The sequence below is a fragment of the Thunnus maccoyii genome, chromosome 1, assembly GCF_910596095.1.
Source record: "Thunnus maccoyii chromosome 1, fThuMac1.1, whole genome shotgun sequence".
In the NCBI taxonomy this organism is placed as follows: Eukaryota; Metazoa; Chordata; class Actinopteri; order Scombriformes; family Scombridae; genus Thunnus; species Thunnus maccoyii.
Genome location: NC_056533.1, coordinates 21,441,901 through 21,466,188, shown reverse-complemented (window position 1 = coordinate 21,466,188; position 24,288 = coordinate 21,441,901). Strand labels below are relative to the sequence as shown.

The 24,288-nt window shown below is 39.7% G+C and overlaps 1 protein-coding gene across 13 annotated transcripts in view; it reads right to left on the bottom strand.

The window, feature by feature from the left end:
• LOC121887811 overlaps positions 1-24,288 on the bottom strand; it is a 110,075-nt gene that overhangs the window by 56,159 nt on the left and 29,628 nt on the right. For 12 of the 13 annotated variants that reach the window (XR_006095416.1, XR_006095418.1, XR_006095425.1 and 9 more), the window contains one exon: positions 23,333-23,439. Coding sequence is in view for 3 of the 13 variants with exons in the window: in XM_042404113.1 (XP_042260047.1) it covers positions 23,333-23,412 (80 nt within the window). In the remaining 10 variants the exon portion in view is untranslated. Of the gene's footprint in view, positions 1-22,214; positions 22,867-23,332; positions 23,440-24,288 lie in introns of those variants that run through there. The other variant, XR_006095408.1, reaches the window with a different exon arrangement.

Below are 24,288 nucleotides of genomic sequence, written 5' to 3'. Positions count from 1 at the left end.
CATGCAATATAGTTTTGTAACATATAAAAGCTCCTTGTTTTATAGCTTGGAAATTTCCAATATTTATTGGTGTATATACTGTATGTTTACTAAGGGAGAACACGTTTCTACACAGGACAAATGGATATATGCTGAGCAGGCCGGGCACACAGACTGAATTGATTTGAATCAATGCGGGGAGGGAGAAAAGAGTAATATAGAAAGAAATAGAGAGAGGGAGTGCAAAAGTGAGGTGGATGAGGGGAGTGTAACGAGGCAGGGGTTGTCTGGAGCCTGTGGCCCGGGGCAGTGCATGGAGAGAGATGAGCTGGTGTGCACACTGCAGGGTATCTTCTGAGAATGGTTGGGCTCCTCTAACAGCTACTGAGGCTAGACTTGTAGCACAGTGGGTCACAACCTACTAGTGTCTGCGGTGTGTTTCTGTGTGTGTGTGGGTCTGTGTGAGTGTGAATGTTACTTTACAAAAATAGTGAAAAAATGCAATAAAAGTAGATAGAAAAATGAAACAAATGGAGGTCTGAGAGAAAGAAATATGACAGAGCCAAGGTTTAGAATGAAACATTTACTAATACAGCTTTGCCAACGCTAGATGCATGTGTTCCTAGGATCCTTTTGCTGTGAACTGTAGGGCAGATGTCTTCAGCTCGGGGCAGCCCTCCGTGCATCTTCAATCAGACTCTTTGAACACATAGCACTGTTTTCCACTATGAAGCCCATCTCTGTGTCTACCCTCTGCCAAGGCCTCCCACCCACACTTTATATTTGTTTATTGTTGACTGGTGCAGCACTGTGACCTGCCTGCATGTATACCTGTGCTTCTCTTTATCCCCAGCTTCCCTGAGTAGAGCTTGGTAAAGCCCTGTTTCCACTGTATAATGTCCAAATTTGAGGAGTTTTGTGTTTCTAAAGGGGCTATTATACTATGCTCATTATTTCTGACCTGATACTAGCCGCAGCAGGCCAAGCACACTGCTTGAACTGGGTGTTCTAGCTCTTCCTAAACCTCAGCTTTAAGTAGCCTCTTTGATCTCTCACCACTGTGACAAAGCAGCACCACCAGGCCTCCTAAATGAACCACTCAGAACTCAAGCAGCAGGCAACAACATCAAGTAGAGCTGGGGAGAAAATATGCAGATCCACTAGGAACACACCAAAAAAAAAGAAAAAAAGAGAAAAGATGAGAATACAGGGTCCTCAGTATAATTAACTGCAATGAGCTGGAGGCAGATGTGTGACTTCAAAACATAAAAGAAAAGATTACTGCCAGTATTTTTCACAAATTGCTCTGAAAATTAGGAGTTTACTCAATGGAAGCAGAAATTTTAATCTGTTAAAGGTTATTTGTTATCTCCAGGCACCCAGAAAGTACTTCAATTGTCTTGATCTTCACAGGTTTCAGTGCCAATCATTAGCATACTAATCACAGATGATTTTCAGACCTACAATGAAGAAAGCACGCAGAGAGAGTATTTGTCATCCCAGCGTCCTAAAAGATCTATCTATTGCATGTCAGAAAAATAGGCTTTTTGAACTAAATTACAATACATCCTCCAAATAAGGCCTGCAAAAGGCATTCTGAGGTAGTGCAGGTGCTCCCTAGACTCACACAGGGAAGGCAAGCCCAAAGGCCTGTTTTATTTGTTTTGTCATTATTCATCAAAAGCACCCTTTAATAAGCCCTCCAATTACAGACACAGAGTTGAATTTAGCCAGCATTTTTGCTGCATAACATTACCTCTACCTCTCCCATCGATAACCAATAAAGCAGACAAAAAAATAAAGAATACATTGTATTATATTATATTGCTATAATATTGGGTATAGTATATGCACTGTTTCAGAGTTTCTGAGGAATACTGCTTTTGAATGAATCTCAACTTATTAAACAAAATAAATACATGGCTGATTTGATAGAATTTTTTTAAAGCAATGGGGTTCTAAGGAAGCAAAAATCTCATTTACTGTCTCTCTACTTCTCTCTCCTGTGTGCACTTATGTGGCACATACTTACATATATTGAAAATTTCATTACTTGAGACAGTCTTTGACAGAGGCAATTATACTGAATCTCAGCAGAATTTTACCAAGAAATGATAAAGCATTACAATAATGTTTACAACATATTTGAAAATAATTGAAACAACTACAATCATTGAAATAATATTTCATATTAAAAGAATAAAGAACCATACTGTCCATGTGTGTGTTGGAGAACTAATACAATGTGCGCAAAGCAGCTAAAAACTAAAAGCTAAATTCTACCTGGTGGGTGTTACTTCTCAGTGGGTTCAGTAGAACTAGTGGCCCTTTTGATTCAAAATCACTATCAAAAAATAGAGCTCAATACAGGCTTATGCCAAACTAATTTCCCCATATTGTACAGTGAGCATCTTTGGTTTAATGCCAATCAGCCAAATCTGTCTGCAAACCTACCGCCTTACACATATCATCACCACCTCAATTAGTTCTTCTTCCAACCAACTACTCTAGGCCAAATGCCAGAGGTCTCTCTTCTCATTCAGCAAGAAATCAAAATGATAATGACTCCTTATTAGAAATTCTATCTGGAAATGCACACAGGAAACATCAAAAGGTGCTGACAGGGTGACTGGGGGCAAAGATGAGGCTCAGTGATAATCCACATCAAAGGAGAGGCCGAGGGTGTGGGGACATCTATCAGGGAACTAGGACTGTAACACATGTGCTGCAAAAATAAATACAGGGAGACAGAAATTCTCAATCTACAATTGGTATAATTCACTGCTCTGAAATTGAAATGTATTATTGGTGACCATTCCCAAAAGGAAAAGGCACTTTTTTGGGGGGCTGATGAGCCCAGTTGAAGGCAAGCCAGTGCAGATGGGATGATGTAGTTTGGTAAATTATAAATGATAGCCCCACGGTAAAATGACATAAAGGAAATAATAAAATAAAACATCTAGTGGCGCCATAATGAACGTGCACTGGAAATGTGCACTTCAGTAAACAATCAGCCAATGTCAATTATATGAAATTGGGCTTGCTATGGAGCATTTCTATTCCGGCACTGGCACAGTCAACCTTTTAATGGCAGGCTGTTAGGTAATAGCTATCTGTGTGTTGGCCTCCCGTTTGAGTTCCCAACAAATCCTTTTCACACAGACCCATTACAGAATGGCTTCGCTGGTTCACAGTTACTTGAGAGTGGCCTGTTTTACAGGAAGTCAGACAAACCCATCACTGTGTCCATAGATTGATGGAGTTCACATCGTCTGTCTCCTGGAGGGAGAGGTCAGTGGCCCAGACCTGACCTCTTTCCCTCAGACCTCCCTCTTTATCCAGCTTCGCCATCTTGACTGTAGCTCAGGCACAGGACAGTGCAGTGTATTGTCCATACAGTATTACTTAACAGCCAGAGACAGAGTAAATAGTTCTGATCACCTTCATTGGCCATGTCACCTGATTACCAACCTGGTTTTACACCAACCAATACTATAGCAATTCAGTAAGACAAAATAATTAAATCTTGCCCTATCTCTGAGTGTAAACAACACTCTCCATCCTGCAGAGCTAATGATCTTCTATCACTGAAACAGAAGACTAATTCTAGGTTTACTTATCACATAGAAGTGCATTAGCTATTTTTTATTCAAGTTGCAGTAAAAGCAGTTGGAAGATGTGGGTTTAATTAAAAACTAAAATTAACTTAATGACTAGGATGGGAGTTTATGAAATTACAAATACCGATAATTTGACTTCACAGGGGAAATTAAACATATATCAAAATTTAATAAACTTTTTCTTTGAATGATGTTGAGGCAGGGGTAATATTTTCTGAGACAGTCATTATTAGCCAGATCTTTAGTGTAATCCCACAGGCATTGCTCACACTATGTACACAAAAAGAATAGTCAGCAGGACTGCTGACTTCTGATTTTCTTGCATCCACATGGGCAGAAAATTTGCTTAAGACTGCACTGGGCCACCACATGACTCCCACTCTTTTATTTAATTACATAAAACCATTTTCCAACTATAGAAGTGATATAATTATATTACACTTTAACATCTGAGATTTCATTCACACATGGATTTGACAGAATTATACTGTAAAGTCAGCACAACACCAAAAATCCTCTGATGGGTAATAAAGAAATTATTTAAAGTTTAACTTAAATAGGGTTTTCTATACACCCCTAACTAAAACCAGAAGGGAAAAAACCAAGCACAAATTATCTTAAATTGATCTGTTGCCAGATGTTGAGTTGTCGTTACTTGAAATTTAGTCTGACAAACCTGTTCAGTAGTTTGACCAGCCAGACACCATGAAAGATGCTAAGGTTCAAAGACTACACCACTACTGTTTAGAGTAATCTACTAAAGTGTTAGAGAACAGGTTGAAAGCCTTTGTCAACTTTGGATTCTCTTGTTTGTGCAGTTTGCACAGCCACAGTCTCTAGCTTCCAACGTTTTACCAGCACAAAGCTGGTGGTAGCGCAAATGCAATCAAAATCTTATTTTTGTAGAGTGCGAGTCCATTTTTTTGAGTGTGCAATTTCCTTGTGAATTTCCTGGTTCCAAATGAACCTGCTGAGTTGGGTGGGTGCTGCAGTTGATGTTTTGTTTAGGCAGATCAGGTGGGGCACAGTGTAATTTTGCTACTCATTTTTCCATGAAATTGTGTTTACTTTCCTGCTTAGGCGGACTATCTCTTTACTAACTGCAAAGACAAGGATCAGTTTTTTGTGGCACCAACAAAACTGCACATCTACAGCACTTCTATACTCCATAAAACTATTATATTCATTATTAATACAGAAACATAAAGTTGAGAGCAGTGTGACCAGTATGATCAGTGCATCAGTTGCATGTCCAAACTCTTTCCACATAGATGTTAAGTTAACTGAATCTCAGTGTTACTGTACTACAGTTTTGGACCTTGTATATTTTGTGTATTGGCACTTTATTTTTGCTTTTTCATTTTATTAACACATAATACAAAACAAGACATCCCCTGCTGTTTTGCAAGACAAAGTAAAATACAAAAGCAAGTTAGAAACCAACATTTTACAGTATACTATCAATTTAATATCCACAAAATACAAAGGCTTGCGACATCACTGAAATCTATTTTAGATGTTTTCTGGGTCTGAGTGTAATACCTAACCAAATACTCAGCTCAACAGATGATGGTACCTGCTGTTTTAGTTGACTCATTTCACAATGCGGCATGTCCATACGGTTTTGGGAGTCTGATTATATTTTGTACATACAATAAACAATTTCATTGGGCAGAGTATTTCCCTGTTTGAGGAGTTTTGTAAAAGTTAACCTGAGAAAAACTTGTAACAAATTGTAAAAATCTGTAAGAGATAATGAACCCTGCATAACGAGAGCTTTCTCCTCTATCCCCTGCACCATGTACCTGCAAAGACAGCAGAAGAGAGAAAGAAAAGACCTCCATCTTGCACTCACATTTTTCATTCTATACTCTCCCCTCTTGCCCTTCCTAACCCAACCCTCCACCTACAAACCTCATTCTTCAACACAACTGGGGAATTTCAATCCTTCCTCATATCCTAGAACAAATTCCTTCCCTGATTACTGATGCATTTCAAAGCAGGCATCATTATATTTTCAGACCACTTTCTTTTAAAAATATACTGAAAACCTTTATGCTGGTTCCCGAGGGCCCCCTTCTCCTCCTCTGTTATGCTCTTATTAGTCTGTCTCTCCCGCTGCCTGCTGGGGGATCCACATTGCTATTCATTTTCTGTCTCTCTGACCTCTGTGTGGATGGAATTCATCTGGCCTATCCCTTGTTCTTTACATTACTTTAGAGACAAGCAGCTACTGTCTGGTGCAGCTATTAAAACATAAACACCATTAAATAAAAATGTGCAGCACTGAGGCATGTGGAAAGAGCCAGAGAAAGAAAGAGAAAAACACTGAGTCTTTCTATTGTGCTGATAATCCTATGTACCTGAATTGGGTTCCCTTCTCTAATCAGTATTGTTTGAATAAATTTACAATTCATACGTTTACAAACAAAGCTGTCACAGTATCCATCAATACCAATTTTGATCACATAGAATTTAAAGAACTTTATTATAATTTAATAAGTGCCTTATGTTACAAAAACAACAAGCATCTTTCATAATTGGTTGAAAATACCAAAACACAAGTTGCCACAGGAGGGAGGAGGACCAATGTTAAATTGTAATGCAGTCCAACCTAGGCATACCACATAACTACAACATATGTGGTTCGATTCCAGTCGCGGGCCTTTGTTGCATGTCATACCCCTCTCCCTCATGGATGTATGAATTAGAACTCGATAAGATGGTGCCCCATTCATTCCCATAAAAATTACCTGGATTTTGCGCACGCTTTGGTGTTTTTGGACCCATTGAACATGCACACTAGAATTCTTCATATGTGTCCAAGCAGGCCAAGCCAGCTGACCTCCTGTTGGCTCCCTACACACATGAACAGGATAAGATAATTTATCATATGGCTCCTCTAGACTTTCCAAATGTTATTGAACAGAATGGATCAAATTCTAATAATAAGAATTTTGGGTAGTTTGTCATGCTCAGAAAAATGTATTCACCGATTTACAGCTGCTCCTTTTGTGTATGGGAAAAATTATTTTTGCGCCAGTGTGTGTCACGTGATGAACCCGAAGTTGTAATCAGCCAGTGCAACCACTAGTAGAGCAGCTTGCTCTCTCTACCCCGTTTCCTGTCTCTTTGCACTTTCCATTATCAAATAAAGGAAAAAAAATATAAATGTAGCCTAATGCATTCAACATTATCTCCACAAGTCACATTGGAAAATATGGCTTTGATTTAAAAAGGGAAAGCAATGATGTGTTCCACCAATGTGTTCTTAAATAATTATCTATGCTTTTAGGTGTAGTTTCAAATATACTTTAAATGCTAACCAGGGGCACAATGATTTGGGTTTCACAAAATCTGGATATAAAAAATGATTTGTGTTGATTCGTTGAAAGTTCAGCAAACCACACACTACTACTGTGGTCCTCAAAAAAACATATTGGTCTTGCAAGACAAGAGTTGAGTTGCTTTTCTTTTCAAGACACAAATGATTAAAAGGTGAATCAGTCTGAAGACGTCTCAATTTTCACAAGAAATTACTGCAAACAAAAATGTAACGTTATCCCATTGTCATCCCATTAAAGTGGTGGCGTTCTGGCCTCCTGAGGCCCAATATTTACTAGCTTTCTAGCTCTGGTTACAGCAACCACTTCTTGGGAAATTTTTTTTAAATTTCTTCACTAACCACTCATTTACTTCATCTTAACATTTATCTTCTCTTAGCTTCTTTGATGGAAATGGCGTCCTGCAGTTTAATAAAGGGAGCTTGGTCAGAGCCAAGTGACTGATGTGTGTGCTGCAAAACCAAAAAAAGAGCTGAAAATGGTAAAAGCGGCATAAAGCAGCACTGTTGGATGTGCATTTGATTTAAAGTCACAGTGATATTAAAAATGTTGCTTAATGAAGTTTTAATTTACATATTAATCTGACTACCAATCAACCTTGATTTAATCTTGGATATCCTTAACAATAATAAATAAACTGTCTAACTGAAGGACTTAACCGACAAAATAAATGACTTGAGAGAGAGACGGGGGGGGTGGGTGGGTGGGTGGATAGAATAGCACAGGGAGGGGCTTTTACTGCAGGAGTCTTTAATGCAAACCCTGAGTGGCTGGCCTGTCTAGGAAGCCCTGCAAAGAACTGTTGGACTTGATGAGGTAGTCCAGCTGAATGATATACATCGGTGGCCACAGGCGAGAGCTGTCCATTAGTTACAGGGGTTCCTGTAATGCCCAGCTCCACTACATTATTTCCAAATGCATCAGTCAGCGTCGTGCAGCACAGATAAATTCTAATGCTTAAGATCTGTAATGCATACTCTCACCGCTGCCATATTACGCTGCAGGTTAGGAGGGCAGGAAGAGAGAGGGGGGAAAAATGTAATTTATTTTTCACTGCAGCCAGTATTCTTCCCATTAGCTTCAAACGTGAGATAAGTTATGGACTTTAACGAGCGCCTTTAGCCACCAGAGCACGCTGCACACAAGACTGCAGGCGGAGAAGGTGGGCTAAGGGCTGAGGGAGGAGGGCCTGGCAAACTGGATGTATGGTGCTGATGACCCAACACAAGTACCCTGCCTTCATCAGTGAGATCAGAATGCGGCTTTCATCAGAAAAGTGTTTAAAAGCATTATCATTAACTATCAAGAAATTATCATGATGCCTTACTTGTGGGTACCATATCTGCATAAACATAACATGAACTTTCACAGCTTAATTGTCATGAACGTTTAACAACCTGCTGTTCTAGACAAACAATTTAAAACTGTGCCAATATGCAATTAAAGAACAAAATGTGGGCACGCTGCAAATGGTATACTGTAAAAAGGAGAACTTAAAAGTAGATAGCTTTGTGGGGAAGCGACCCTTCACCTCTTCCATTCAGATAACTTTTTGAAGCATGTACAGGAGGCTTTGGTTCACCCCCACCACACTCACATTTCTATCTTTGCCAATCAAATGTCACGGCTGGAAAAAGCAGAGCTGTGCTGACCTTTTAAAGAGCTCTGGGATCACTTCCTGTGTTTCAGAGAGCTGAGATATGCCAGAGCAGGAGTTAAAACAGCACACACACATGCGCGTGCGCACGCACGCACACACACACACACACACTGAAGTCTTCCTATAGCTAGGACTGCCAGCTAGATTATCCTAGAAAAGGTCATACATATTTTTAATTTCCTGGATTGTGTGCTGCTGTTTATTAAATTACAAACTAAACCTGTAAGGCTTTTTTTTATTCCACGCATTATACACGGGTCCATGTGTCCAATAAAGTGTGATTGTTATTGATTATCTAACACTTATGTCCAGGCAACATGAAAATTGCTGGAATTATAATCCTGATAATTTTGCAAAATACTTCCAAAATGATTCAGGTCATTATCATTCACAATTGATAAACAATGGAAACATAAAATAAATGCAGACAGAGTTACAGCAGTCTCTTGTTTAGCCAAAAACATTTGCCCTGAAAAATCCACAAGAACAAGTTTACATGCACACGTGCCCTCTCTGTCCTCCAGTTTTTCTTCTTCTTTTAGCAGCCTTGAACTGCAGCTGCCTTTCCCCTGGATTGTCAGTTATTGACAAGTGACTAATTAGCTCTGCGCCTGTAAGCTTTTCCTTCAGCTGCAGTGGGAAGAGTATTAAACATGCATGATCAATACTCTGTCTAATGTCCAGCGATCATCTGTTGCTATCTGTTCAAACTCTTTGACTAGTCAGTCAATCACACACTGATTAATAACTTCATCCAAATCATTAACAGCACTTTACACATTTTTTGGTCATTATTAACTCATCATAGGATATTTTAAAAAATTAAGACAAGTATTTATTAAATCTATTCTCTACTTACTTACTTGCTCCCCACCCATTTGGTCATTCATGGTATTACCACCAAAATAACATTAAATATCTCACCACTCCAGTGAAAGATTGATAATAACAATAACAATAGCCAACAGGTGCTGTGTAAATTTACAGATAAATAGTTTTACTTAAAATAAGCAATTCATTGAATTAAATATGTTAATATATTGTATATCCTTCATTTTCTTTAATTAAAATGAGCTACTGAGCAAAACCCCAAAAAAGGTTGGGTAAAAGGTATTTTAATGGGACATGTGAGCTGCTGCTGATGCGTAGAGAGAAAACAACCTACAGGTCTGACTCCACTGACAGAACGTCTTATTTTCATGTATACCACATCACACAAATATGTATTTCGGAACGTGCCGCAGTGAATGTGCACTGATGGATATCCATCTTCCACAAGCAGCTAAAACCAGTCCGTTAAGCCATTAGCCGAGCAGTTTTGTTGGTCGGCTCAGATTCAGTCGTCTCTGTGTTGAGAGCTGAGATGTTTCAGCATTTCTTTGAGCTGTTTCTTGTCTCAAATCTTTGTATCATTGCTCTGACACTCACTTTTTTTCTGACTGCTGAGCTCCTGCAAAAATCCTGAGCCAGGAAGCATGTTATGTTACTATGACAACCAACAACAGTGACATCAGCTGTGTTTACCTACACATTAAACAAAGTTTTTAAGATGGTGATTTTAACATTCATTGTTTATTTTGTTTTGATATGTTTGAAAATGTAAAATAAGACATAGTTAATGTAAATGTCACCAATTTTTTAAATGTAGTGAAACATTATTAAAAATGCACAATAGATGAACAGTGAAGCACCCCTGGCCTGTCCTCATGGCACCCACTTTGGGAAACACTGGTCTAGAAAGACAATGCAAAATGTAGTATTCTTGGCACAAATAAAGCTTTACATAGCAGCAGATGCTTACATTAAATGCATGCATAGGATTCAGGGTTGCAGAGTTTTGTGTCCTTTTTTTTTTTTACCAGAACAATTAACTGGTTAGCATTAGGGGCGGAGGCTACTTTGGCAGAGCAGATGAAGAAAGATGGCTTTTCATTTGATCAACAACTAAACCCTCCACTGCTACTATTCCACCTCAACCCTAACTAGCCGCAGGCTAAGTATGAAAAGACAGCTATTCTATGCACAAGTGCCATGTTGTCTCATCGTACATCACATCATGTGCCAGCTCTGTTTATTCCAGCCAAACTGCTGGGCCTTTAACGCAGATGAATTATGAAGTGACTACAAGACTCTTAATTACCCCATCCACCCAGTCTGAATAATGCAGGATTCTGCTTACAACCGTGTTAGTGCACATTGCATGCAATAGTTAACATAAGTGCTTAACACAGCCCTCGGCTCCCTTGCACTGGTGTGTATTTCAAGATTAGACTCATTAGAGATGTGCTTGCATCTGTGAGTACACAGACATGTATGCTTCCATTGAGTATGGCATGTGGTGCATGCTAAATGCAGCTATTCAGGAGAGAGACATGTGGCAGTGGACATGTTTACCCTCTGGCACTTGTCTCTGGTTCATCAGGCGTGAAAGGGCAGGGGGCTTTGGAGGCATCTACTAGTAAGAGTGGAGTGCAGTGAGCCAGAAGACATACACAAGTACACAGACATACGCACACAGACACATGCACATACCTGCACAGAATAACTGCCACTGTGAGTGTGAAAATATAATTATGCTGCCAGGACAAAGAATTAATCTGCTGTGCAATGATGGACATGAGACAATGATAGATACACAGAGCTTGGCCTTTATGTTGACAAGGCAAAGTCTTTCTGAGCTGCTGGTTCATGCATGGGCAGATGAAGATCTGTTTGGTGTACAGCTTACTAAACACAGTGAAATAAAAATGCAAAGAAGCGGTGATTCAAAGTTGTAGTTGGCTACACTCTGCTGTCAAACACTGTGTAAATAGCCACACATTTGTGTCCGATTTTGTATTTGTGCATTTGTCCTGCCACAGCATTCTCCTCGCTGGCAGATAGCAACAGCAGGAGTATTCTGCCGTCAAGAAAGAGCACATGGAGCTCTGACCTGGTGATGAGCTGGAAGCTGAGTATTTTACAGCTACATCAGCTCACAGTAAAGAAATGGGAGGTGTAGTCAGGGATGGAATACAGTTTAGTCCTCATTCTCTACTCTGCAACTTCTCCAAGACCGTGGATTGCTGTCCTGCAGCCAGATGCATAAAACTCTGTGTAGACTGATGACTAAAACAGTCTATATGCACAAAACCAGAAATATGCATACACATTACTTTCATCAGATTTATAAAGCCACATGTATGCATGGCTCTGTTATATGAATCTAAATCATTGTGTAACAAGGTACACATGCATGAGCCTTATTTCCACTCCCAAAATTAGGCATAAATGGATTTAGACACAGCCTTAATCATTGTTTGCATATCAATATGGTGCCTGCTCCACTAGTCATTCAACCTGTCAATGAAACACATGGGAAAGTAGTAGCGCAATTTTACCAATTGTGTTGCATGGGTGAGATTCTCCAAAGACGCCACAGCAGCTGTCATCACATGTGACCATTATGCATGGATGTGGCTATTCATAGCGCCCATGTCCTTAATTAATCACGTGTACCTAAAAATCAGCAGCAGCAGTGATCTCAATACTCATTACATTTCAGAAATATAAATGATTAGAATGTAGTGTATATCTGTGTCACAATTAAGGATACAATAAAAACAATATTAACATGGAAATAAAAGGAGTCCTTTGTAAATTAAAAATGATAAAATTGATCACACAAAAGATGTGTGATTGCTATTTTACAGATTACTGTGTAGACTGCATAAAAATCACAAAATCAGTGGAGTTGCTTAACACCTTTTTTCCCATTTCCATCTTTTATAACTTGCAGCTGACTACAAAAACGTGTCCGGCTGGTCTGACGCATGCGTAAGGTGCTCATATTTTCACAGCACATTCTGTTTTTATTAATACCAGTTTGTGTGTGGAAAATGGCATATATATGATTTTAAGCATACACATTGTTTTAACAACTGCTGCCAAATGTTGGTATGGCCTGCAATCCATGTCTTGGTGTCTCTACCAACACTCCACTTCTGACAAGAACAGTCCACTGGCCAGAGCTGACAGAATATGTCACGTGTTTCAGACAAAGACAGATTTAAGTTATTTTTGTGTACTTTCTCTTTCTGAAGCATCTCTGTGTAGTCAGACCAGTCCATGTAGGTCCTGCAGCTTCTTCTTGAACCATTCAACAGCACTCTCGATCTCCTGGGAGAGTGCTGTTGGGTAGTTCAAGAAGTTTTGTGCACCTCCTTAACGCTACCACAGATGAACTCTGGAAGTAGTATGACCCATGTGAATCTGAGGTCACAGGTGTAGAAAGTAAAAAGAAAAAAGGTGACCCTGCAGCCTACTCCTGAGACTATGCAGTGTACTCAGGGCACTGTTCAGCAGGCAAGCAAGCAAACAAACACACTATGGCCTTTGTAAGTGTTGAGTCTATAATCTAGGGCAGAATAATGATGTCCTCCTTCCCAGCAATGGTGTCTTAAATAGGATTGTGAAAGCACTGTAGACACAATAAAAAATAAATGATAAAATCAGGTAGGAATAAAGATTTCTGAGCTTTCTATGTACCACAGATGTAGTGCTAAATGTATTTTCATTGCTTCAAAATTACAAAAAATCTGAAACTTTTATAACTACTGTATTTTCTAAATAATACACAGTCAAAATTATTATTGTGGGATGCCCTAGTGCCTGCAACAATGCTATATCAACCGCCTTATGTTCCAAGAAAATTAAATTACACTATTAATTTATTACAAGGTATTCCCACATTTTAATAGCATGTTAGCCTTAATGTATACACAGTCCCTTGTTTTACTTTGTTAAGTTTTAAAACCCTTTCACATCTTACTTAAGGGATTTGGCTGGCAATTTTCTATATTTTTATTATTGTCATCAAATCTCATATGCAGAGCTAAACTAACAATTAAGTAATCCTACATACAAGTATTGTGTGTGTATCCAAAGCCTGATACATCGTATTCCTCTGTGCCGTAGACCTCCGTTGTTGTCCAAAAACTATTAAATACTCGTCATTGAGCCACAACACTGCACTGGCTGACATGTTCCTTCATTCCTGAAGAGAATGGTTACATGGGAACACAGTTCCGTTTACAGAGCTTCGCTAGCTTGTTGTGCTACTTGTCACAACCTCTTGACTTTGTACTACATTATAGATTTGTCAAAGAACTTAAATAGTTTTTGGAAAATACATCTATAAAAATATAGAAAATTGCCAACAAAATCCTTTAATCAACATAAAGACAACTTTCCAAGTCAAAATCTTTTAGTCTAAATAAGACTTTTCTTCACAAAGAATCTGTCATCTGAAAATGAAATGAAATTAGACCACATCACATCAACACTACCGTCAAATAACCAGAGTTATGACTGTAGGACTGCCTATTCAAAAATCAATGATAAGAAACATAATGAGTGCCTTAAATAAGCAAATCCATCATCTGTGAGGAGTGAGGGCTTTATTAAAGCTGGGAAAAGCCAGATTCAGCAAACACACAGTGAAACATTTATAAACACAACTATTAAGTCAACAACTAATAGAAGACTATTAAGTAAGTAACTAAGTCAAGTTTATTTAATATAGCATCCTTCACAGATTAAGGTCACAAAGTGTTTCACAAGATTAGAATTGTTTAAGAAATAATACTATAAAAATAGTATAATATAAAATATAATACAAAAAAAATACAAACACTAGTAACACAGTATGAGGTGAGACAAAGGCCAGTTCGAATAAATGAGTCTTCAGCTACTTTTTAAAGGCATCAACAGACACCGCAGATCGTATGTCTACAGGAAAAGGGTTCCACAGTGTTGGAGCCACTACTTCAAAGGCACCATCGCCTTTTGTTTTTAGTCAAGCAAGAGGGACAACTAGTAAGTACTGGTCAGAAGACCTAAGTGACCTGCTGTTGATTAAAGTGCATAGCCTGATCAAATATAGAAAGGGACCCAATACACTGAGCAAGCTTGGAAGCTCTACTATCTGAAGCAATGATAAGGACCTCAGTCTTATCTGCCTTTAGTTGTAAAAAGCTGTTAACCATCCAGTCCTTTACGGCAGTCAGACAATTATGCAAAACAGATAGTTTGTCAGTCTCATCAGGCTTATAAGAAACATATAGCTGAATATCATCAGTGTAACAGTGATAAGAGATGTCCTTAAATTTGCTAATAATATGACTCAAGGGAAGCATATACAGAGCAAACAGTATAGGACCCAAGACAGAACCCTGAGGCACACTACAGGAAAGAGCAGCAGTTTCAGACATATAGGGACCAAGCAACACAAAAAAACTCCTATGTGAGAGATAGGAGGAGAACCAGTCGAGGGTGCTCGCAGAGACACCCACCCACTGCCTAAGCCTTTCAATCAGGATGCTGTGATAAACAGTATCAAAAGCTGCGCTAAGATCCAGCAGCACCAAAACAGAGACTACATACTCAGACTTTGTCCAAACAAAATTCAGCTGACATAACACAATGATATTACACTACTTTTCAATTCCCATCACATACTCAAATCCTCTCACAACAAAAATAGAGTTTATTGAAACTGGAAGAAGTGCAATTATATCATTACACTGAGAGAGCAAAGTTTTTTTTTCTAACACTGCTCCTTTTACAGAGGTATCCATTATTATGGATGGATTGTATTTATGGATAGACCTATTTGCGTCTCTGTGATTTCAGATGCTGTTATCCAGCATGCTAAAACCTTCATGCTATTAAGACAAGATTGCCACTTTTATGGGAACATCTTGTGCTGAAATAAATCCTCAGTAACTAATGTGTGTTGAGGGGTCAAAGGGTGCAATGAATGTGACGGGAGCTTTCAGTGAGGCTAGCAATCAAGCCTTACTACTCGTTTATACCTTTCCTATTACTATGGACCCTGCTACTGTGCTCTAAAATTCACCTGGCTCACAATGATTCAGGTTTATTATGACGTCTGATGAACAAAAACAACACATCAGTGAGTTAAATTTGCATTAAATACTGCCATGCTAATCATGATTTTTAAGATTTAATGTATTAAACGGTCCAAATTTATAGACAGATTTGTGTGCTCCTATTTGTAGACCCCACTTGAAGCCATGCATGATAAACATGGCAACTACATGTTTTAACTATTAAATTTATCTGGTCAATGGCAGAGAAGATTATTAAAGTCTAAAGAAACTTATACAATAGAGACCAACATTTAGCAACAATTTCTCAAATAAAAGGATTCTGTAAGCCAAAGAACTTACTACTGTTACTTGACTACTAGTGACTGGAGCCACATGAGTTTTATCACCATATTGTCAAAAAAAATGCGGAAATAATTACACAACAATGAGTATTTAAAGTTCAGAAAAAAGAGTTGAGGTCAAACATTGGAGACTGACAGTACTGTGTCAAACAAACTTTGGTTCACTTATGCACATACTGTAAAGATCACGCACACAAAGGTCAGTTAGTAGCTCTTATGGAGTTTCAGTTTGAATTCTCCTCCTAAAATCCTTTTGATTTTATTCAGTCAAGGACACTATCAGTTAGAAGGGCATCACTTTCATACAATGCAAGATCCAAAACTTTAATTTCTCTTTCACTTTCATTATTGTAGTACCCATTATAAGCCCAGACATTTTGAAGATGAACAAAAAAGATTTCAGAGATGAACGTTACTGAATCAGATGACAGAACAGGACAGTGGCCATACTGATCTTCCAGAAAGTTGTATAGTACAGCCAGTATTTTGCTCTTTGGCTCAGTTCAGTAGACCAAAAATGTTTATGCAGGTTGGCTAGGATAGGAATATTAGAAAACCGTGTGTCGATTATATCACTATAGTACAGGTGGGTCATAAGCACCAAAATGTCTAACTGATGCTTGTTTCTATGGATGCCATTCAACTGTACAGTATAACCACCACATCTTGTTCCAGTTAATTACATATCCAAGGTACCTCAACTCAATGCAGGTGGCATCACTTTGGCAGTTTGCACTGCACAGTGAAGACAATGTGTCAACAGTTCCACTGATACTTGCACATGTACCACTGCATTAGCCAACATTAGCCACTTCAATATCTCCCTATGTGCTGTACACAGAAGTCACAGGGGCCAGCACTGAGAGTATTGTTTGATTGTTTCCTGTTTTCCTGTTTGACATGGCAGCAGAGTGTTGCTTTGAATGGTAATGTCTGTCTGTAATGTCTAATCTGCACTTAAGTATTGTGATAGTATTGAATTGGGAGATAAGCATATCGTCCCAGGCCTACAAAATCAACACCATCATTTGTCATAACCTTTATTCTTTTGTCTCCAAAAAATCCAGGGAAAACCCTGGACGCACTGAATAATTTTTTTCCAGGTAGGGAAATAAAATGTTAATACAGACCTCCAAAGAAACTTGAATTTCTTGGGGGCATTTCTTTGGAAACTCGCTGTTTTAGGCAATTTTTATTGCCAAATCTTTGTAATGAGTACTTTGATGAAGCGTACATGAAATCATTGAACAAGAACAAAACATGTATACACATACAGTACCAGTCAAACGTTTGGACACACCTTCCCATTCTTTTGAATGAGAAAGTGTGTCCAAATTTTTGACTGGTACTGTGCACTAACTGCGAGCAACACACATACAAAACATATACAATTTAATTTTGAAAGGCCAATGACCTATCAGTGTGTTTCTATAAGTGCTGAATTTCTTTTTATAATATTTTTTTGTGTGGCTGTGATCTAGAGAAACTTCAAACTAAAGTTAATACAGAGTTTAAATTTCAAAGAATGAAATTGAATTTTACCTCTGCTGAACCTAAAGGAGGTTTTCCTTCTATCACTTAAAAAGGTTGTCAAAATTAAACATGATACTTAGTTACCATGACATTTACAGCAGGTGTATTTTGACAAGTTAATGATGGTCTTTATTTTTTTAGCTAATGTATTGATTTCTCCCTCTGTATTTAGTGTTCCTTATTTTATTTGATGATTTGTGAACAGGTTTGGCGACGTAATGTAATCTCCTACTTGTTCTTTAAAGTGACACTATCATTACTCCATGTTTGCCCTTACCCAGGGCCCATATGTTAGCCAGGATCATCCTAAACCCTACAATGTTCATTCAACATTGGTTTATTCTTTTGTTTGTCATTTTGTATCTTTTTCTGTATTTGTTCCTGTTTTCTTTTCTTTTAATATGTCACTTATTATCATTATTACTACTACTAATGTTATCAAGAGGACTGTAAAATATAAAAACACTTAGACTGTAAGAAATCATTGGTTCATCCAAACATGGGCTGAAGTGAACTTTAGTGATGATTCAGCTATTTTCCACCATAGGAAATGAAGTGTAATATGTAACCTTAGTTCACATACAAAAATGTATATCGGAAGAACCAATTTGTGCAATAATCACAGCCTGAATGCAAAATGTCCGCTGCATATTCAGATGCTGCATTCAAGTCCAAATATTCCACATTTAAATGAATCATTCATCAGAAATAATAAAAGGTCTGTGCAGTATAATAAGCTGCCAGTTGAATGCTAATTCCAGAAAATAATTGCTGGCATGCATACAGAACTAATCTTGGCAATTTCACTGCTTCAGTGTACATAAGGAAAAACATGTGAATAAAAAACGCAAACGTAGAAACAATTTAAATAGCATTGGATAATGATCTTGACATTCTAATTAAGAAAGGTCTGAGTTGGAATTAGCAACATCAACCGCATTAAAGCACGCGAGAGAAACAACCGAAGCCAAAAGGTGAAATTACAGAACACAGAAGGGTCAGTATTTCCATGAGATGGTCCTCTTTCCTTTTTCCAATCCAATGTCTGATACAGCAACAGAGAAGATGACACGGTCCACCTATTGAAGCGTGTGTGGGTCTGTGTGCATATGCTGAACAAAGAAGGAAAGACACATCATGCTGACTTACATAATCCAATCTCCCTTGTCTCTTTCTGTTTCTCATATGCAAACGTGCCCCTGTTCTAACACACTAAAGTACACACGTCTGCTGCTGTACAATCACTGTCCAACAAGGAGGGAACAGATGCCCCTTCAGGCACATGGGGAGGCGGGCACACTCACTCTGTGTGCAATGGGGCGGTCCTGGCACAAACACCTTTCTACAATCACGCACAGCAGTGTCCAAGAGTGAGGAAATGCAGAAAGAGCACATTCCGACTTCTAGAACAGAGGCAGTTGATGCAAAAATATGATGACATGGAATTTCTGTGAGGACAGGCCCTTAGAAGGAATTCAAGAAAAGTTTTTTTTCTCCAACACTCATGTCCAAAATAAATTGGAGTGCTGTGCTGGAAGCCTTTTTTCCAACGCAGTCCCCTGTGGCTTTTTTTCTCCGGAACAATGTGGAATTGTCTCTTTAGCCATTAGCCTCACATCAACTATGCAAAGCAGGCCAATCATCACAAACGAGTCGTAATAGAATAATTGCAGCAAACAGAATCCTGCTGGGGAATGAGATGCCCAAACAACTGGCGGCAATTTATATCACACATAAGGATGAGTCTGGTCCTAGTCTCCCTGGATACAGCCTGGATGCTCTGTGCTGGGCTTGGCTGGATTGAGTGGTGGCATTCCAGGGTACTGGTGGAGACTGACTGGAGCCCACACACGCATGCCTTGAGATACTGCCTCTCTCTCCTTCTGTATTTCTCTCTCCTCTCCATCCCATCCAGTACTCAGCTGCCTTCATCCAACTGACTCATGAGGAAATCCTCCACAAGAGGAAAAAGCTGCCAGCCCCAATGACAAGAAAAAATAAATTCTCAAAAGCGGGCATCAAAGAAAAGAGAAAGAGTGTAGAACCAACGCTCTTGCAACAAGACAAAAAGAAAAGTCAGAAATCGCTGTCGCTCCACCCAGTTGAAATCTTCCGCCTTTGTTTTTTGTCTCTCATTTTATTTAGTTTCGCAGTTGTTTTAGAGAATTAGCATCTGCTACTGAGCCTTTGTAGAGGGATTTATGTGCCCCCCTACACATTTCTCCCATACCACCCGTCCCCTCCCCTTGCCTGCCTCCTTATCCCCCATCAGTCTGCCAGACAAGTTTTTCCCACCCAGTCATAGTACCCAGCCAGCAACCCCTTTTGTGGGTGTGCTTGTTTTGTATGGGTCTGGTTGTGAGTGTGGTGCATGTCGTGCCAGCTTGGATAGGAGGAGAGAGAAGGAAGGGGAAAAAAACTCCTCATTGTACGTTATGGGAACACTATGAGACAGACGCAGGCGCTCATAAATTATACGATTCATTTGCATATTCCTGGCATAAGACATTATGCAAATACTGGTCAATTTGCATAATGGATTCCTCTTGTTGCCTCTATTGCCCAGTTGCTGCTTTTTATTTAATAATGGAAAAAAAACAAAACAAAAAAAACCCAAAAGGGTGTGAAACAGGAAAGAATAGCATGTTATGAAGCACTTTGCCACTACTTTCTTTCAAACACCAGACTGGGAAAGACTTCGAAGAACAGGAAAAGAAATTCTGTGATCAGATCATCTCCAATTAAACAGCCAAACAACTGTCGAACAGAAAAGGTGTATTGTACATAAATAGACATAAGACAGAGAGAGAGAATATGTAAGAATTTCTATAGCAATCTCATTAAGAACATCACACGGTATTTGCGAGCGTTCATAAATTTCTCTCTTAATTAGTCTATTCTACCTCGACTATTAAAGCAAGCAGCATTGCTACTGTAATTAACAGCAGCGGGCATACCCACTTCAGAGAGAGGGGGTTTTATTAAATAATTAAACTATTTTTGTCTCCCGTTTTTAACCTAATCAGCTCCGTACCAAACGACCAGAATAAAAAGCTACGAAAGAGAAAAGCAGATGTGGCTGAAATAATTATGCGGTAGTGATGAAACCGCTAATGACTAAAAGAAAGATAATTACCACACATATATATATATAGAGCTTTGTCAAAATGACAAAATACACTCAATTGTTTACAACATGTTCATTATGCTTCTTATCCATGTTCCACAAAAAGTAACGGCACGGATGGTCACGAATGCAGCTTAGAAGAACAGGATAATTGATTGTGAAACAATTAAAGACAATTACTAATAGATACTGAGAGAGAAAGGAGGAGTGTGGAGAGCTGGGAGAGAGGTAAGAAGAGTAAAATGGGAGAAGTACAGACAAAAAAGAAGGAGGTGGTAGAAGGAGGACTTTGATTATTTAAAAAAATGCCAGGACAACATTGTGCGGCAGGATCAGCCAGTAAAATGTCAACTTTAATCAGCTACAGTGGAATAAGCAGCCGAGATCTAGTATGAACTGTGGTGCATACAGACACAGCTCACTCTGGTTCTGTAGCACTACACTGTGGCTACTGATTGTGGGTCTAGGGTCTCTCTTTCTCCATCCAGGACCAGTGCAGAGGTACAGCAATGCAGAGGTACAGCTAATGCCAGGCACGAGGTATCACGGCAGGGTGCAAAAGCCAGCCAGGGTACGAGTTGGAGGAAATCATCAGCTTTTAGAATCAATTAACCCGTATGTTAATTAATGTCAAGCCCATAGAACAAAAGAGCGCGATGGAAGGTGGGTGTACTGGGCATGTGGAAGGAAAGCTAGGAAGAGGAGGAGGGTGGGTAAGAGAGGGACTGAGAGAGAAAGGGGATGGGCAAATAAGGGAAACAAGGAGCAAATGCGGTTGATGGCAGAGAGAAGTTGGCACAGTGCCATCCATTCAGTGGTAGCACCAAGGCGGACTTCTGTTCGCTCTCTAGGGTAGGTGGTTAGATGTAGCTTGGGAGACAGAAGGGTCCTGCCGTCATTTTGGTAGCATCACACGCATTAGGTTTTGTTTTCTCTTTTTTTGTGAATGGGTGGGCTGTCTTATAAATAGTATAAGTTGGAGCTCTTTAGAGCACACATTCATCTTTTCAGTACCGCCATGATGGACAAGTAAACACCTGCTGATGGAGACATCAAGATGTGAACTACACCTGAATGAATTTCGGAAGCAGTCATTCAGATGGATTAGGTGTTGTTGCATGGCGCCATGATGGAGGTACAAGGGTGGATATCCAGCACTTTAAAATACAGTAAAACTGTATACCACAGAAGATGCAAGACAGGAAGTGAACCTACAGTGATGGGAGCCACATGCACAAGAGAGGGAAATGGAGGTGATGTCACATGGGATTACTGAGATAGAAATTCTAAAACAACTGAAACTTGGGGCTGTTTTGTTGTTTTAGTAATAACTGGGGGGTGTGGCGGTGACACAAAAGGAAACTCCTCCCACTCGCTCCTGCTTGCTCTCTCTCTAACCATCTGAGGCACAGCTCTCTGTGCCAGGCAGCCAGCCAGCCATCTGGGCAGGAGACGCCATGCCAATTCGTTAGCAGTAAAGGACATACCCTTGGAAGATACGGGCGATGACAAATGCCATTTCAGTCTCACAGTTGGCATTTATGGACTTGGGTAAAAGTCACTGGTTTGGAGGATGCCCAAGGAGCAATGATTTGGCACTTGCGGGTCTCAAGTGGTGTGCCAGCGGGAATGTGATGGCATCTGGCACGAAAACTGGCGAAGGACGAGGGAGATATACCACAATTAAGCCAAATCGACATAATCGGATACTCTTCACGTGTCGGTTGCCAAAAACAAAAGAGAAAAGAACAAACAGAGGCATTACAGCACCTGATATGACTAATTAGAACAAAATTTGCTTTGTTAATTAGGGTGACACATTCAATCAAGGGAACGACTTGAGTTATCAACAAAAGAATCCATAATGGGGATAAAACAACAACAAAAAAACAAGATGAAGCAAGACAAAAGCGGCAAACTGTTCAACTATTAGTAGAGGGTGTGAAGCGAGTGCCTCTTTTTGTGCCAACTCCCTTCCCCCTTTACCCCACATTTTCCCCCAGTGTAAATTGGCATTTCTTATTGCACTGGCTGGCAGCCACATTGAATGTCTACCACAGGCACTGCTGCAACAGACGCTGCCAATCTTGCTTGCCTGCCTACAAGAGGAGGAGGGAGGAAGAATGGACCTGGGGGACTGTGCCTGAAGCTCAATAACAGCTGTTTACAATGTCACAGACACAAAAGAGAGACAAAAAATGCAAACATGAGGATGCATACTAATGAGCTGCCAAAACAAATTATAATCAGCAGACGAACAAGAATTAATTAACTTTTTTTTCTCCTCTATTTGAACTTGTGCTGATCAAAATGAATCACACATCCCGTTATCTTCCAGATCATTTTTTCTTCTGTGACAGGAACAACTTCTAGGAGCAGAAAAATTAAAAAGTCATAAAAGGATCATGAATTTGTACTTGAGCAGCATGCCATGCTATAGGAGAGAGGAATGCAGGTATTTGTGTGATTCATCTATATTCACAGCAATCATCATGGACTGGGATTCCTATAGGCTCAATATAGTATCCGGCAGCATGAGAGCCAGGCGAGAGGGATGGCACATCAGGAACTCAGACGAATGGGTACAGAAGGCACAGGGACAAGGAGGCAACCTGAGTTCAAGAAACACTGAGGGGGAGGTGCTGGCCTGCCTGCAACCAAACTGGGGGTAGTGAGGCCGTGGGAACTCATTACATCCTCCACACCCACACCCCACATCTCCACGACTTTTTTGCCCCCTTCTTGCCAACCATCCAAAAGAAATGAACAAACTCCACCCTTTCAGGATTTTCCCCCTGCGCTAAACTATCATAAACAGATGCAACGCTGACTTACCAACTGGTTTGAGTTGCGGTTCGGACTACTCCCTGGGTCCGGAGGAACGTTTCTGTGGTTCCCGCGAGGTCTGCTGGCATCGGGCACAGAGCCAAGGATGGGCATCGCTGCAAAGACACACAACGGAGGCTTTCATTAAGTTCGTTTTAATTGTTAACATGCACAGTCGGAATTAAAACCGTAATTAGCAACGCAAGGATATCTATCCACTGGCATCGAACAATTATTGTTTAATTTTTTTCCCCATGGATTCCTTTGGACAAGAGGCATGATTGTGAAATATGAATAATTAAGGAAGTCATCCAAAGGGAGGGATTATCACATCTTTGTGCTTGCTACCCTATCTTGGCATGCACTACCAAGATGTCTGAATCTGGTTGTACCACCACTGAGGAAGGACTGCTTGAAAGTTGGCATCTTTTTGGGCATCTCAAACGCGATAATCATGATCGCCAACAAATACGATTAACAATTTAATTTCTAATTGGTGCCGTATTTTTCCATATTCTTCACGGGGGAAACACATGGATATTCTAATCTTTCGGAGCTAATGAACTTTGGATAATCACCCTTTTATTTAATTCCATGGGGGATGTTAATTGTGCAGCGTCTTCATTACACAAATGGATTACAAAAAAAGAGGGCTTGCACGAGAGAGCAGAATGGAATGGGGGGTGGAGTGTGTGTGTGTGTGTGTGTGTGTGTGTGTGTGTGTGTGTGAGAGAGAGAGAGCGAGAGAGAGAAGGAAAGCAAGAACGGGGATATTTTTCTTCCTTCGTTATATGCCAGTAGTCAAATAATGCCACAGTTCTCACAAACAAGCAGAGAAAAGCTCCTGCATTGCCAGTGATGTTAAGTGCTCCCTCCTGGAAAACCTAGTCTCTTTTCTTTCTGCCTGCTCTCTAGAGCACCAACTCTCACATATGAAGACATCTGCCTTTCCTGGTTCTGGATCT